This window comes from Antechinus flavipes, chromosome 6 (assembly GCF_016432865.1).
Source record: "Antechinus flavipes isolate AdamAnt ecotype Samford, QLD, Australia chromosome 6, AdamAnt_v2, whole genome shotgun sequence".
Lineage (NCBI taxonomy): Eukaryota > Metazoa > Chordata > Mammalia > Dasyuromorphia > Dasyuridae > Antechinus > Antechinus flavipes.
The window spans coordinates 198,674,017-198,691,518 of record NC_067403.1 but is presented as its reverse complement, the minus strand read 5'-3'; the positions used below and the strand labels follow the sequence as shown (position 1 = coordinate 198,691,518).

The window sequence follows — 17,502 nt, the reverse complement described above, 5'->3', positions numbered from 1 at the left end:
CAGAGTATTAGTCATGGAATAAGAAAGACCAGAACTCTCTTTCGGATCCTTACTAGCTGTGTTTATACTGGCAAATCACTTACGCTCTTATTCTTAGTTTCTTTCTCAATAACATGGAACAATAAAAACATTTTTCTCTTAGGGATGTTGAAAGAATAGATGAGAGGACATTTAAAATATTTCAAAAACCATAAGACAGTAGATAAATGTTAATTATAATTTAAAAATATAGAGAGAACATGATATAGTGGACTACTCAGGCACTTTGAGTTAACTCTGTGAAAGGTTTGCTGTCTTTAGAATCAGGATTCAAATCCTGTTTCTGCCCTTTCCTGTATCATCATGAACGTCACTTCATTCCTCTAGATTCCTCCTCTATAAGATGAGAAAATTACAGGGCTAATGGAGAAATTTGTTTTTCTTGACTATGTATATGTTACAGTATTTAAATTTTTTTATTTATTTGTTTCTTTTTTTCCTTTCTTCCTCTCTTTGTTCTTTCTTTCTTTCTCCAATTGGGGAGGAAGACAAAATGGAAGGGAAAGGAAATGAATGCTTGTCAATTGAAAAAATAATAAAAGAAAACTTAAAATAATAATAAAATAAAGGGGATGGCCAAAGTAGCTTTTGTGCTTCCTTTTAAATTCTAAATCCTGTGAGAAGATCCTCCTCCCAGTTTGGTGATTTTTCTAGATATGAGTAAGGTTGATTCGTGAACATTTGTGAAGAAACATAGACATTTTATTTATGTGCAAAGAGATCAGTAACATTTTAAAAAATGAGGTCAATCTTTTCAGATTTTCTGTTCATAAGCATTCCTTGTTTTGACCCCTGTTCAAGTGACCATCTGACAAAACCACAGGAACAAAACCAGCTGGATCTGATGGGATCCCAGCCACAACCACATTTCGGGTGCTAGCAATTGGATTACTCCAACCTGGGGACAAATAGGTATATTTGGGAGTGGGGAAAGGGATGGGAGGCTGCCCAAGGTCTCACTGTAGCAACTTGTAGTAGCATCTTGCTACTCTCTACCCTCTCTCATTTCCATTCCTCTGAGGCCTAAAGGTTCCTGGGAGATATCCTTTCTCTAAATTTAAAAGAAAATAAAAAGGTCATGTAAAGGTTTGCTTAAAGCTAATAAATTACTAAAAAAAGAAATCATAATCCAGGATATCATTATCATTAGCCTCAAATGTATATAAATAAACTTTCTGGAGGAACTGATTCATGTAACATTGCCCTGATCAATACTATCAATACATGATCCAAACCTCACTGTAACTTTGAGAGATACCGCTGTGACTTTTGTTAGCCAATCATTGAATGACCATTAGGACAACATTAACATTCACTGAAAACTTCCTCCAAGGGTCCCATGGCTGATAGAAGTAGCCCTGAGCCCTGGGAGAACATATCAGCAAAGCAAAAACTCCCAAATAGTCTATCAAGTCAGAAAGTATAAGCTGGGAGAAAGTCTGTATATCTGGTGACTATTAACCAAGCCAGGAAAAGCGCATCTCCATAAGACTGACCAGCTAGGGACTGGGCAGTGATTTCTTTTTTTTTTTTTGGGGGGTGGTGGTTAACAGTGACTCAAAAATGTAGAGGAGACAGTGTGATGCAGTCAATGCAAGAGCATAGGATCTGAGATCAAAGGACTTGGTTCAAATCCTGACCCTGTCATTTAGTACTTGTATAATTTAGAACAAATCAGTTAATTTTTCTAGCCTCAGTTTCTTCATTTGTAAAATGAGGACATTGGACTAGATGATTTCTAAAGTCCAAATTTTAAATCTGTGATCCTAGAATCTAATAAAGTATGTAGGAGGAGGGGTTATTATCTGCCTCAGTGGAGGGACTGACCGTGCAGGAAATCATGGACCCTTGAAGTGTGATAGAACGTACCAGAGCCCCTTGTCACATTGTTTCTCCAAATGTTGTGATTTTTCTAGAATCTTGTTATTGATGTGGGATTGTAGGAGAGGGAGGGTGAGGGGGCAGACATGCCAGCGTTGGAGGAGGTGAACATACTGGTTGGTTCCCTACGTATTAGAAAACTCAGTTTTCAGAAAAGAATCCAACTTGTTCAGAAAGAAACCTCCCATTCGGTCACTAGAGGGTGCTGTGAGCACTTCTACCATCCTGGGAGAGATTATTGGGGCTATGGGTCTCTCATCCCAAGTCAGAAAGCTGCATGAATTTTAGAAATTTATCAGGAACATCTGACACAATTGGTCGTCCCGGCTGAACAGAGGGTTGCTCGGTCAATAAGGTCCCATGGCAAGTCATGGCCACACCTGGATTCCCCAGGACTCACTCCTCTGCCAGCTTCAGCCTGGAGCCCAGTGATTAACCAGGAGGGGTGTGGGCACTTGGCTGGCTGGGTCCGCCATGTTCCTTAGATACAGTTGTCAGGTTCACATGCAGTCTCTTCTTCCAGGTCTGGGCAGGGGGTCCCGTTGTTGGCTGGCTGCAGATGAACGTAGCGGGTGCGGCTCTTAGCGCCTGTCTCTCCACACGGACCTGTGCACAGACCCCAGGAAGACCACAGGGAGACTTCACAGTCCAGAGGGGTTTCTAGAAATGGACAAAGACAGACAAGATCCAGCATTAATGCCTTCCAGAGAAATTACACATATTTGCCCTGTTTGTCCCCCATGTAAAACTAGTGACTAGCTGTCACTTAAAAAAAAAAGGCAAAAAATACTGATAACTTGGTTTGTTGGTTTATTCTCAGCTCTGATATTAAGTATGGAGCACAATGGGAAGACTTTGACTTGGGATCAGAAGTTCAAATTTCTCTTCTGCTATGTATGGTAAGAATTCAAGCAAGTCTCCATTTTTCCCTGGCCCTCAGTTTCTCTTTTTGTGAAGAAGATTAGACTGGATTGCCTCAATGGCTGTTTAATTCTAAAATCCCATGTCCAATATCCCAAAGCTCCTTCCGGGGAGTGATATTCTGTGTCCCAGAGCTCCAGCTCCCTTGTTGGATAGCGTCAGCCCTCTCCCAACTTGAAACATTCTCCTTTCTAAGGCCCCTTCCAGCTCCCACATTCTCTTTCCTGAGATCCCTTTTAGCTTAACTATTCCATGCTCAATGGTCCATCCCAGCTCTAATATTCTATATTCCAGAGTCAGGGTGATTCAGTGGAAAGAACACTAATTCTTGAGCCAAGCTCCTGTAGCTAAGCAGTTGTAATGGATACTGAGCTGAACCTGAAGTGGAAAAGACGTGAGGATCAGTTTATGACTCAGATACTTCCTAGCTGTGTGATCTCTGGCAAGTTTCAGCCTACCTCAGTTTCTTCATCTCTAAAATGGGGATAATAATAGTATTTATCCCTCACAGGGTTGTTGTGAAGAACAAATGAGATAATATTTGTAAAGCACTTTAAAGTGCTCTGTAAATGCTAGCTATTTTTACTCCATCTTTGTGTTATGGCACTTTTCTGCCTCAGGCTTCTCATCTGTAAAACGAGTTTGTTGGACTAGATACAACCTCTCAGGGCACTGCCAGCTTTCAGTAGATGATTGATTGACATTTTATATTCTGTGTTCTAAGGTCCCTTTCAGCTTTGATATGGTATAATTTTTCTAACCTCAAACCAATACATTTTGGATACTATATTATATCTCCCATAGCTACTCGAGACGCCTAGGGACATCGAATTCAAAGGATTTGATTTTTACATTCCTATAATAAAGGCCATATGTTGCCTGGTAAATAAAAGCTTCTGTTTTCTGCTTTTGAAAATGAGCTGTCGTTCTGTGGCAGCCTGAAGGCTCCTGGCCCCCGCCACTGCCACCGTGTGCGCAGTGTTTACTTCGCCAGAAAGTGCCAAGCTCTCCTATTGTGAGAAAACGCTCAAAAAATGACAAACACTCTGACAACAGTTTTGACAAAACTGCATCATTTGATTTTCATCCCTAATGGATTCCAAAGGGAGCGGCCAGATCCCCAGATCATCAGAAGCAGGCAGGCCCCTCCCACAGTTTGGATGGAGGATCTCAGCCCCCCTATAGTGGGCTCAGTGGGCACTGTGGGCTGCAGCGGCATTTTTTCATTTCACTATGTCTTGCTCATTTCCCCAAATTAAAAAATAAAATTAAAAAAGAATCCATTGGGTTTTATGGCTGAACCATTTAGCTCTAAGCAGCCATAGAAAGCTCGGGTAGATACCAGGTAGTAAATTGGGGAGAAAAAAAGATAGGTCCAGCTGGCTCAGCTACCCAACTTAAGGCAAACTACTGTTCTCCTACTGACTCCATTTTCCTAATTAGCAAAATACAAGTAGCTGTCATACAGCCTCCCTTCCTGGGATAGTGAAAAAACTGCATGAGAATCCTAGAAACTTAGAATGCTAGGATTTGGCAGTTACATTGGACCTCGGAGGTCAACTCCTACTTACTCTGTGTAATATCCCCCCTCATGGGAAAAGGACCCAAATCTACTGACTCTGAAGGTTAGGGCTCAGATCTTTCCTCTTCTCTGTTACCCTCAATAACCCCTCCAGTGTAGGCTTAGGAAGAGAGGGAAAACCCAGAAAATGTTTGTTGAAAGCTGAATTGATTGCTGTGGTCCAAAGATTCAATACCAAAGTCTTTCATCTTACTTCTGGAAACAGTTTCAAATCTACACTAAGTTTAGGTTTGTAGAATTTCCTTATTTATTAAAATGAAGATCTGTTTGTACCAAACCAATAGTCTCAAATCATGTGATCCTTGCTATATCCCTGTCTCTTCTTTCTTCCCTCCTTCCTTCCTTTCCTTCTTTTCCTTTCTTTCCTTCTTTTCCTTCCTTTCTTCTTCCCTTCTTTCCTTCCTTTCTTCCTTCCTTCCTTCATCAAGGTTAAGTGACTTGCTTAGAATCACACAGCTACTAAGTGTCTAAAGCTGACATAATTTGAATTCAGGTCCTCCTGATTCCAAGGTCATTTATTTTATCCACTGCAATATACTTTCAATAGAATAGCAAGACTTACTTCAGAGTAAACCTATGAAGGATTAATAAGGTGTAACCAATTTGAAGGACTTAAAAATCTAATTTTGGGGTGATGGGATGGAGAGGAGGGCCAAGAACTTATTTAATAAGACAGAATCTTAGCTTCATAGAACTGGAAAGCGCCTCAGAAGGAAGTCAGGTTCAAGCCAATCCCATTGTGGATAATTTCTCCATACCCTGCTCAATAAGTAAGCACTTAATCATTGCTTGAAACTGTCCAGGCACTGAGAGCTTGACAACTGATATCTTTCTCAAGGATTCCCCATTCATTTTGGGGTATGTCAAGACATCAAACTGATGTCATTGGTCCTCTTCAAAAATGAAGACCAAACAACAACAAAATTGTCTATTATCCAAATCCGCTTCTCTATGGCTTCCACCCACTGATCTTCCCTTATAGGATTCAGAACTGAAAGGCTCAATCCCCTCATTTTACAGAGGAGAAAACTGAATTTCTAGAAGATAAAGGCTTTGAGTAGATTCTAACCCATATCTTCTAACTTCAAGCATGATGTTCTACTATATTTCTGTGCTCTGGAGTTAAGCAGGGCAACTGTCCCAAACTGGCTCTTGAGATACCACTGAGCAGGCGACAGCCCTCTTCCCACTCACATAAGTCCTTTCTCCTCCAGTCCAGATAGTACAAAGAACAGAAAGAATTGGATGGAGTATCTCTATGAATCAGGGAACTTAATGGGTAAGAAAAGACTGCTCAATTCATTCTGATTAATTTTTATAATAAAAGGAGAGGTAGAACCCTAATAAATAAGTCAGTTAATTGTCCTCTCCTGACATAACATGAATCAGTATGAATCTGTATTCCTAAAACATAAATCACATTGTGTGTGATTTTTCAATTCAATTAATCAAATGTTTAAGATCCAACTGCGTGAAGTGCCTTGGGCTAAGCACTGGATTGTTTTCAGTGGAAGGGGAAAATTCATTCAACCTCTTTATGTAGCTCTTTTATTTATTTACTTTTAAAGCCATAATTATGGGATGAAAGTTTTTAATTGTTAAATGTTATAGAATAATCATGCCATATGTAATCTCAAATCTCTTCCTTTTTGTGGTCATTTATTTCCTCCTCTAGACTAATTAGGGCCTCAGAGGCTCTTCTAGTTCACAAGAAGTTTTGGTCTACTTACAATTAATTTGTTTACTGAGTACCTATGATTTCATCAATGTAGGCACATCCTGGTGTGAACTCTCCCTCCACTAATACAGATTTCAGCTCATCTCTAACTTAAAGAATTGTTCTCAGTCTTTTTTGTGTTCTAGATCCCTTGAAAAGTTTGGGGAAGCCAGTGAACCCTTTCTCAGAATAAAGTTTTTAAATGTATAAAATAAAGTACTAAGACAACTAGATGACACATGGATAGAGCATTGACCTTGGAATCAGGAGGTCCTGAGTTCAAGTCCAGTCCCAGATACTTGATACTTCGTAGTTGTGGGATCCTGGATAAATCACTTAACCCCAATTGCCTCACAAAAAAATAAAATAAAATAAAGTACATAGTCTTACAAAGATTGAATTGAAATTAGAACAAAATACAGTTACAATTATTTTTTAATCCAGATTGAAATCCAGTTATTTAAAAAAATTAACCTTAACCCATCAATCCCAGGTTAAGAACCCCTGCCTTGGAGAGGGGAAATGTTGAAAGAATAAACAACTCACTCAGCTTTATATAACTAGTATATACTAAGGGCAGGATTTGAATTTGAGTTTCTCCAACTCCCAGACCAGATCTCCATCCACTATACTAGGTCATGTCTCAAAGGAAATAAAGTGAAACCCACCAAATTCTCCACATTTGTATCTGCTTTTCCAACCGCTTTCCCCTATTATCTCATTCTTCCCCAAAGCCTCAGCAGGAGCCAGAGGGAAGGAAGCTAGTCCTCCTCCTCGGTGGCACTGTTCCCTACAGCTGCTGAAGCTCAGTTCATTTCCAATTGGGTCACTAGCTTTCCATTGCTTTGGGGTTACCATCCCAGAGAGCACACGCCTGAGGAGGGGGACTTACCTGAAAGAGCATCCTCGATCTCATTCCCCATGCGGACCATGACAGGGGGAGTGGGGACGAAGACCCTTTGCCTCTTTTTGATTCTCACCATGGTCACTCGGGCAATGGGAGGCAGAGATTTCAGCTTGGGGTAATAGAAGGAATTTGCGGGGTGGCTGGGGGATGATGATGTTATCTGGAATTTAAGCAAAGCAAACATTTGCTCAGTTAAGACTGCTCGGTCTCCAGCAAAGGCTCTGATACTACTGTCAGATAGCTGGGGAACTCCAGCAGCAGGCTTGCCCACCCAGCCAAGACAGACCATAGGCCAAAAACCACATTTCTCCTCACAGCTTAAACGCTCAACTCGCTTCAGGGATGGAGCCTAAACAAGCAGATTCCCTCTAATGGTCCAAGCCTAGGCCAATTGACTAGGCGATTTGCTCAGCCCATCGGATCTTATCTAGCGGGCTTTATGGAAGCATTATCTAGGCCATCCAGTCTAGACGGTTTTCAGATAATGGAACGGGGTGATCCAGGATAGTGTCTGTGTTCATGACAAATATGGTTTAAATGATTGTACATGTACAGATTGCTTGCTATCTTGGAGAGGGGGAAGATGAGGAGAAGAGAGAAAAAAATTGGAACACAAAGTCCTACAAAAAGTAAATGTTGATAGTGTGTGTCTGTGTGTTTGTGAGACCTCCCCTTCTCTGCACCCCTTCTCCCTTAGTGCTTGAAGAGAAAGCCATTTCTCAGGAATGATCACATTCTGTAGAATATAGGCTAGATAAAGGGTAAGGATCCTCCCTTCCCTAATGACCTTCCTGATTCTAGTGCCCCTTACCTCTGTCACTGTGTCCTGGGGGATGGTAGCAAAGTTGGGGGAGGAGAATGTGAACCCACTATCTGTCCCAGCATCGTAGGGGAAAAGGTCTAAGGTGACTTGTTCTTTCCATCGATTTCCTTCACAAAGATTGATGCTATCTACTCCAACAAACCAGTCAGGGCTGGGAACAATCCGCACTAGGAAAGACACCTGGTAAGAGAGAAGAAGCCAGATTTAGTGCTGATGAGGAGCCGGTGATTCTCCTGGAAGCCAGGTCAGCAGGTCAGCCAGGATGGGCTGAGCTCAGCACCTGCAGGGTGACCCCACAAATACAGTAACTGCCAAGGGTTTCTGTCTAGGACAAAATTGGCACTTTAATCGGGGAATGGAAGAGAAGCTCTGTCCGACTTATGTCAGTGAAGCTTAAAATAGCTACGGATAACATGGAAGAGTCTCCGTTGCCACTCCAACTCATCCTCTACTCTACTAGTAATTTTGATCTCAGATGCAATTCTCTTCCTCAACAACCTCTCCATTGCCTTGGAGATAAAATAGGAATCCATGTTAGTTTTTAAAGCCTTTCACGATCAGGCTGCAACCCCATATTTTCTGGTCTCATTGAAAATTATTCTTCCTCCTGTAGTCCAGTCAAAATTGGCTTTCTTTCTGTTCCTCAAACACAGACCAATTTCCTATCTCCATACCTTTGCACTAGCTAGTCCTCATGACTGGAATGCTCTCCATCATTCTCGCTGCTTCAGAGTCCCACTCTTTCTTTATTATTATTATTAAATACTTGCTGATTGATTGATCAGAAGACTCGTCCAATAGGGGGCAGCCTCTGAGTGGCTTGATGGTTACAGACCCACTCTACCTCAGTAACCTATGCTGGTTGGAATTTGCCTTGTGCAGGGAATTCTACACCTGCAACAGCGATCAGGTGAGCCCATGGACACATGAGGCAGGGTAGAATTCTACCTGGAGCATGTCTGAGCATGCACACTTGCTATATTGGGAAACATCCCCTAGGACTGAGGGAGGTGCCAAGTTACAGCTCAAGATCCCTGGAAGCTACATACATAAATAGCTGCACCTTTGGAAGCCTCCCTGCCAGTCAGCATCCGGGAAGAAATAGAAAGAGGCAGAACTACATGAAGGAGCTGGGAACCTAGGCAGGCAATGCAGCCCATCCCGGCCCCCTTCTCCAGCCCCAGAAGCTGCCCACGTCTCACCCTTATACTGCAAACAACCAAATCAGTCCAAAGGCACCCACGAAGTAGTCTGCCAGTGGTAATGCCCTTCCCTCCTCCTCTAATGGCTCATTCCTATGCCCAGGGAATGCTCCTTCTATACTGATACTTATACCTCCAGTATGTCCTAGTTGGACTCTTCCAATCAGTATTAATAGTTAACATAGGAGTGGCTAGATGGCATAATGGATAGAACATTATCTCTGGAGTGAGGAGGACCTGGGAGCCGATTTGAACTCCGCTAGATGGCGCAGGAGCCAGAACACTGGCAGTTAGGAGGACCTGAGTTCAAATCTGCTTCCAGATACTAAACACTTTCTTGCTTGTGTGATCCTGGGCAAGTCACTTAAACCCAACTATCTCACCAAAAGAAGGTGAAGTAGTTAGCATAGTAATCATAATAATGCACATGACTGTGCAAAGAGCTGAACATGGAGTCAGGAAAACCTGAGTTCAACCCCTTTCCCATTTGTTTATTAGCTGTGTGACTCCAGGAAGACCACTTAATATTTCTGTGCTTCCATTTCTGCTTCTAAACCTTGATGACCTCTCATCCATGTCTAATTTAATGATTCTATGTCATTAAGTTAAGGAAATTAAATGAGTCTCTCTTGGACATATCATTTAGTGAGTTTCAGAGGGAGGATCTGAATCCAGGACTTGAGACTCCGATTCTCTTCTTTATATCCCATTGCTTGATAGGGCCCTTTATGTGACAGGACACTGTTCCTATGATACCTGCCCTTTAATGGAAAAGGAATAAGGACCACGTTGTTCCTGAAAGACATTGAAAATTCACTTACTAGTGAATGCCTGGAATGAGCCTCTAACTGAGTGGAGGTCTGTCCTGTGCCACTGGGAATTGCTGATGCTGAGAAAACACTGTGCACACTCTGAATTTTCTCACCGGCCGCCTCGATTTCCTTCATCAGTTCCCATGCTTCACCCTTTTCAGCAAAATCCCGAACCCCATTGCTGACATACTCATCCTTCTTCCACATGCTATAGTCAGAGCTGTGTGTCGCACCTGTCGGGGACAGATAGTAGCCAGAGGGACATTAGAGAAGCTAGGCAAAGAAGTAGGCAGGGGATAGGGCTTAAGCCTACCCAAAGATACTAAGTGTTTGCTTCGCATCCTCCCTGGATCTTAGAATGATCACAGTATCTATTCCACCAAGTCACAGTGAGAGTCAAATCAGATAATGTATACAAAGTAAACAAAGCTTTAAGGGAGCTTTCTCTGAATGTCTTAGATCCCTAAAGTTTGTGGGTTTGGCCAAGCCCTCCCCCTTGGGTTTTCAAGATGGTCCCATTTGTTCTTTTGGCTCAGACTTCCCCAGCCTGACCTTGTTTACTCAATAGCTCGAGGCATCTTCATTTGGGGGGAGGGGAAGAAGGAAGAGCTTAAATATTTTTAGAACTGACATAAGTTTGAATTCTGGACGCTAAAACTAAACTTGGCGAAGGACTCTCACTCCAGACATATCCTTCTGGGGCTCTCGGTACAGAAACTCATCTCTGGAGCCATTAAGTATAACATCATTCAGGGGGGCATAATTGGCCATTATTTCTGTGATGTAAAAATCATAACTTGGAGATTGGAAAGAATTCTTCCTAGAGCTGAAGTCAGAGGACCTTGATGTGGGTTCTGGCTCTGCAAATGACTAGCCCTGTGAATTTAGGCAATTTAATTTCTCTCTCGTCTTCAGCTTCTTTCAGGGGACAATAAATAATACACTATTTGCTTCACAGAATTTCTGTGAGGATCAAATGTGACAAAGTATGTAAAGTGCTATATAAATGTGAAGGTCTTTTATTTTTAACTTTGAAACATTTATTAAACACTTATGTTCAGGTCTCTGCTAAGCACTGAGATTTTGGGGTTGGTTTTTTGTTTATTTTGCTTTGGTTGGGAAGGGGTGGATCTGTGATTTCTTAAGTGAAGGGAGCTCTTAGAGAGAAAACACCCTCTTTCAATATGCAAACTATAGCGTTAGGGAGTTGGGGGGTGGGGTAAGTGAGAAATCAAAGGTCTTGTCCAAGATCACATATGAGGGAGAGGAGTTCAAGTCAAGTCTTCCTTACAGTTAGAATGGAATGGAAAATGAAGGATCTTGGAGACTATTGGGGGGTGAGGGAGGAACTCTTCTTTTACAGATGGGGAAATTGAGCCTCCAAGAGCACTCACAATTTGTTCAAGTTTTCTTGATTATTAAGAGTTAGAGTTTGGATTCAAATCCCCCATCTTCCACCTCCAAATTCTCCCATTTCACCCTTGCCAAGACACAAAGTCCAGAGTCTTTTTAGCTCTACCAGGCTGCCTCTACTTACCTAGTAAGGAGGACCACTGTGCCGGGGGTCTGAAGAGAGGGTACTGCTTGGGGAAAGCTGTCTGGCTCCATTTCCCAGTGAAGGAGATACTGTACCTCCCCAGACCTGGGGCTGTACAAACTTTCTCTTCCCCCACTGGCAAGCAGCTGCTCCAACTCAGGGCTGTCAGGAGGAGGGTCCCCACAGCTCTACAAGAGCGGCAGACATGCATCAAATTTTCCATTTCCCTAAATGTGGAAAAGGGGGAGATACCTTCGTTGGCATGACAGATGATCACAGACACAGACAGGTAGGAAACAGCCTGATGACAAGGGCCACCGCCTGCTATCCTTGTGAACAGTGACCTCTCCACAAGGAACTACACATAGAAAGTGCTTGGGTGTGGAAGGAGGGCTGGCTGAACACATCACCAGGCTTCCTTGCCCGTGTACAGTATCCCATTTCCCCACCCACCGCCAGGCTGGCTCCAGCCTCCAGATGGGCACCTCCAATGGAAAACCCCAATACTTTTCCTTTTATTCCTTCTGATCAGGCATCTGGAGAAATCTAGTCCTGCATTTTTTTCCTCCAATCCTATTAGATTCACATCTGGAATTAATTAGACCGGCAAATGTTTCTGTGGGCAACATCAGTAGTGTATTTATTCTTTTAAAGAATGGGTTCTGTGCCAAACACTGATGAATTTCAAACTGATGTCCCCAAACTTCTGCTTGCTTCCAGAGGGGTTCGAGCCCTGGGAATTACAGGTGTACTTCAGAAGGGGCTGGGGGCTGTCCTTGGGCAAGAACCAGGGGGAGCCCTAGCAACATGGGAGAGAGGTGCTATCACTCTAGCCCAAAAAGTTGCAGAACCAGTGATCTCTATGGAGAGACTGAGGACATAAAGCCTCCAGATTGGGGTCCATGGGGGCCGGCAGGGGCCAGTACTCACTCAGGAGAGCTGCGGGCAGGAGCGGGGCTGGCAGGCTGAGGGCTGCGGGGCACCTGTGCTGGCTGGCAGAAGGCTGGCAGCGGGCAGCACTGCTCGGCGGCGGTCTGTGAGCAGGGCAGCACGAGCAGCCTATTTATGCCTGAGCAGGGGCCCCCTCTGGCCAACGAGGAAGGGTCACCTTTAGACCTTCCTGTTTGACGCCTTCCAAAGCTGCTGGACTCTGACGCTGTGGCTCCGGCCGCAGCCCCCTGGGGACCGATGGGGCCAAGGGCGGGTTAAAGCCTCCCTCCCTCCATCCCTCCCCCCTCAGCACCCCCTCCTCCCACACACACCCCCTCCCCTTTCCGAACGGACAAAGCATGTGAGGGGGAAAAAGTCTTACCCACAGCGCAAGTTTTGTGGCGCCAGTGCCGGAGTTCCGCTCTGCTAAGAGGATGCGAGTTCTGGGGGTGGGGGGTGGGGGGGGCAGACGCCGCCCGCCTCCTGGCCCCGATCGAGCTGGGGAGAGTGAGGCTCTTTAGAGGGCCGGCCAGATGCCCTCCAAAGTTTATGGCTGCAAAATGATGTCTCTGCCAAAGATTCCCTGGGATCACTCCTCCCCTCCCTTTCTCCCCTACTATCTCTTCTTTTTGGCTCTTTCTTTTGTTCTCTTTTCTTTTCTTTCACTTTTTTTCTACATTTTTTTCTCTTTCCTCTCTTCATTTATCCATTCAATGTAATGAGCATTCATTATCTACTGTGTGCAAGAGTCTTCGTTCCACATTTTTGAAGCACCTACTATATAGAATGTACTATGCTCTTTCTTCCTCTTCCTTTTTCTTTGCTTTGCTTTCTTTCCCTCTTTTTCCTTCCTTCTTGCCTTTTCCTCTGCCTTATCTTTCTTTGTCTCTCTCTCACTGTCTCTTGTCTCTCAGTCTCTTCCCTTCCTTCCTCCTTAATTTCTCTTTCTCTTCTTTCACTTACTCATTCAAGACTCATTAAGTAATCCTCTTCCCTCATGCTTTTTTCCCTTTTCCTTCTGCCCAACGACTTTCCACACTCCAGTTCTTTTTCTTTCTTTGCTATACTTCCATAACCTCATGTGCATATCGGAATCCATCTAACCCTTTGGAGAAGGGAAGAACTGATTTCTTCTCTACTGAAGTTTTCTACATTATTACATTATATTTCTACATTTAATTTCTACATTACTACATTCTACATTACATTTCCACATTACTGAGTTTTCTTCTCTTATTTGAACAGCATCCTAAGTTAAAAGCTCTTTGACAAGTTGCCTGAAATTATGTCAGTATGAGTGTGTATGTGTGTGTGTTTGTCTGTGTGCATTGCACCATACTGGAGATGCCATTAGGGTCCATTTTATGGTCTTGAGTGATGAACTTAGGGTGGGGAGAGTCTGCCTAGCCAAGCCCAGGCTCACTGTTCTTTGTCCATTATCCTTCCAAACCTCTAGTTTGACCTTTGATACTACAACTGTGTCCTGTTTACAGGAGCCAAATGAAGTTTCTTTATTCTAGCACATCTAGGAAAATGCCAAGAAGGGACAGCACTGAGCAAAGAAGGGTTTGAAAAGGATCACAAACAAACATCTGCTCACCTCCTTGAAAATCATGTCTTAGAATTACAGTCACATTGTTGGGAGGGACCTCAAAAGGCATCTAGTTCAACTACTTCTACCAAACCATGAATTTTCTCTACAACATACCCAGTAATTGGTTATCAACCTTCCACTTGAAGACCTCTACAGCTGGAAAGTTCTTTAAAAGAAACCCAGTCCATTTTTTCACAGTTCTAATTACTTTTTTTTCTTGAATTCTGCAAAATCCCTAAACTACCTATTTCTCTCCATTGTTCTTTTTTTTTTTTTTTTGGTACCCTTAGTGATACTTCATATCTTGGTTTCAAATCTTGCCTCTTCACTTACCACCTGTGTGACCTTTCTTTCTTTCTTTTTTTAATTTTAAGGGTTTCAGTTTCCTTACCTATAAAACAGAGGGTTGGACCAGATGACCATTAAAATCCCTCTATATCTATGGTCCAATGATTCTATCTCCCTTAAATCTTTCTACAATGAAAAAGCCCCAGGTTCTTCAATCAATCCTTGTTTGGATGTGTCCCAGATTGTTAAAATTCTTCCTAAAACATGGTCTCCAGAAGATAACCGAATTCCCTAGATGTGGTCTGGCCAGGGTGAAGGACAGCAGAATAATGTACATCTTTGTTCTAGACACTAAGTATCTCTAGGTTGCCCAAGTTCCCATTACCTCCTTTGGCTGCCATGACACACTGCTTACTCATCCCAAGCCTGTAGTCCATTAAAACTTCCAGTACTTTTTCATAGGAATTGTTCTAATTCTCCCCCCCCCGCCCCCGCCTATACTTATAAAGTTGGGTTTTTGAACCTACATGGAAAAAAACCTCAAATAACAAAATTTCTCCCAGTTTTGTGTTACCTAAGCATGTTTGGTAATCACAACTTCTTTGCCTCCACCCATGATTAAAATGTTGAAAAGCATAGAACCAAGGACAGACCTCTAAGGGTATTCTACTAATTACTCTCTGGATTGATGTGGTTTCATTAATTGCTGCTTTATGAGATCTATCGTGCTTCTCTCCAGACTCTTCTGGCCTCAATCTCAGAACTTAGGTTGAATGTCAGGTGATAGCCACTTAGTTCATATCTGGGGCTGTTTGCTGGAATTTACCCGGAATTTTTTCTAATACCACAGCCATAGACTTTGAGAATCTAGGGGAACTTCCATGCCATGATGAGATAACATGGAAGAACTAAAAGAATACTAGACCTGGAGTCAAGGACCTAGGTTAAAATCCTGGGCCTGCTGCTTACTATTTGTTTGAGCTTGAACAAACTCTTTCATTTCTTGGGCTCAGTTTCCTCGCCTGTCAAATGAGGGGGTTGGATTCAAGGCCTCTGAGCAGTTTTCTAGCTTGATTAGAAGATCCCATCTCTCAAAGGAGGCTTATAATAGCTCACTATCTACTGTGAAGAAAACATTTTGTAATCTAGAAGATGCTAAAATATAAGAGCTGGCAGGGAGCTCAGAAGCTATCTATCTAATTCAATACTTCTCACTTGACAAATAAAGTAACTTAGGCCCAGAGGAGCAAATTGACTTACTTAAAGTCACACAGGTAATGGGAATCAGGAAGGGGTTGAACCTAGATCCTTTGTCTCCAGTTCTCTTTCCGCTGTACCACACTATCTAGATATTATCCAGCTCTAAGAAAGCTGGTATTCTGTACAAAGGTGATGCTTGGGGAAGTCCATGTTGAATGGAATTGAAATAAATTCCAACAGGATAATGCCATCATCAGAATATGAATGTTTAGCCATGTATAGGGAGCTGATGGAGTGAGTCTAGCCTAGAGACCAAAAGAGATGAGTTCTGAGTAAGTCAAAATCCAAAGCAATCAACCAACCAGTTCATTAATCAATAAGCATTTATTGACCATTTACTATATACCCTGAAAAAAAGTACTCCTTTTTTCTTAAGGAGTGGGATGTGTGACCCTGAATGTGTCATTTGCCAAGTTTTAATTTCAATTCTCTTCTCTATAAAAGGAAGAGACTGACTAGGTTTCTAAGACTTTCTAGTTCTCATTCTATATTTGATATTAACCTATGAATAAACACTGTTATAAACCAGAGATCCCGTAAACCTTTATATCACAGATTAAAAACCCTTGGAATATGGCTGGGGTTAGGAGTATAAGGGAACAGAAACAATTTGAAAATTCACAAATGCTTCAACTGACTTCTCTGTCCCTCCCAAGAAGAGCATTGGGCATTGCTCCAGACAACAGATGCCCTTGTGTACTCTCCTTCATGGCTTCTTGAGCTTTGACTCAGGGGCTGGGCAGGTAGCCTCACATCCCCTGATCCATCCTCCCAAGGGCATACAGGGGCATCTCCATTCCCATGCTAGCATCACATACTTCAGACAGAGAATGACCAGGATGCAGTGTGGGCATTTTGCCTCCCCATTGGGAAGAACTAGACACAGGGCTGATTTAGTAAGCCATGAAGGTCCTGACCAGTTCCAAAAAGTATGGTGTGATGTCTTGCAAAAATCCCTGGGTTGAGAGGCAGAAATCATAGCTTCTAATCTGCTATTTTGTCAATAAATTTGGGCAAATAAATTTCTCTCCTTAGCCTCAAGTTTCAAAGTATAAATCCAGGGACTAGATTTCTAGTTTCTAAGATCCTTTCTAGGACAAGATGCTAGGGCTTCTCCTAGAAGAGGACTTTTTGGTTTTCTTTTCTTTTCTTTTTTTTTAAATAAAAGGCTTGGCGTAGATGTACAGAGCACTCTCTTATCTGGTATATTCCATTTTTCCTTGCTAGCTTCCAATCTGTCCTTTAAAACCTAGTTTATAGGGGCAGCTAGGTGGCAAAGTGGATAGAGCAACAGCCCTGAAGTCAGGAGATCTTGAGTTCAAATCTGATATCAGACACTTAATGCTTCCTAGCTGTGTGACCCTGGGCAAGTCACTTAACCCCAATTGTCTCAGCAAAACAAACAAAAAACCTAGTTTATACAACACGAAGAATTCTCCAATCATCCTGGTGGATGAAAACCATGAGGCTTGTATAAGATCACATCATTTTAATATCTGTGTGTATTATATATTTTTGAATTGGTTTCTTATTCTTCTACTAGACTGTGAGCTACATGAAGGAAAGGACTGAATCTCGCCCAAACTTTTAAGTCTACTTAGTGCTCAATTAGAGCTCAGTAAAAGATCGACCCAATCTTCAATGACCCAAGAGAAGATTTAGAGTGGTTATGATCACTACCTTCAAGCATCTGAAAATTATGTCAGATTAAGAGCCATCAGGGATCTCAGAGACCAGTACAATCTCTTATTTTGTAGACAAAGAGACTATGATCCAGGAGGGTTAAAGAATTTGCCTGAGGAGGCTTGGATAGTAATAATCTGAGGGAGGATTTAAACTAACATCCTTGGGCTCCAAAGTCAGCTTTCTCTCTATTGTTATTTTCTGTCTCCCTATTCTCCTTGACTTTGTGGAGCAGATCTAGGAGCAATGGGAAGAACATTGTAGGAGGCAAATTTCATCTTATTCTAGGAAAGAAATTCTCTAACAATTAGATTGCTCTAAAGCTG

The 17,502-nt window shown here is 42.5% G+C and overlaps 1 protein-coding gene across 1 annotated transcript; it reads right to left on the bottom strand.

Moving 5' to 3' along the window:
• Positions 1–719: 719 nt before the first annotated feature.
• On the bottom strand, positions 720–12,573 carry LOC127540954 (spondin-2-like). The gene is made up of 6 exons (XM_051965967.1): positions 12,352–12,573; positions 11,422–11,648; positions 9,894–10,117; positions 7,859–8,050; positions 7,033–7,207; positions 720–2,580 (listed from the first exon to the last, which is right to left on the bottom strand). Exons 2-6 carry the CDS (start codon positions 11,642–11,644, stop codon positions 2,402–2,404), a joined length of 993 nt encoding a protein of 330 aa, XP_051821927.1. The 5' UTR covers positions 11,645–11,648; positions 12,352–12,573; the 3' UTR covers positions 720–2,401.
• Positions 12,574–17,502: the final 4,929 nt, after the last annotated feature.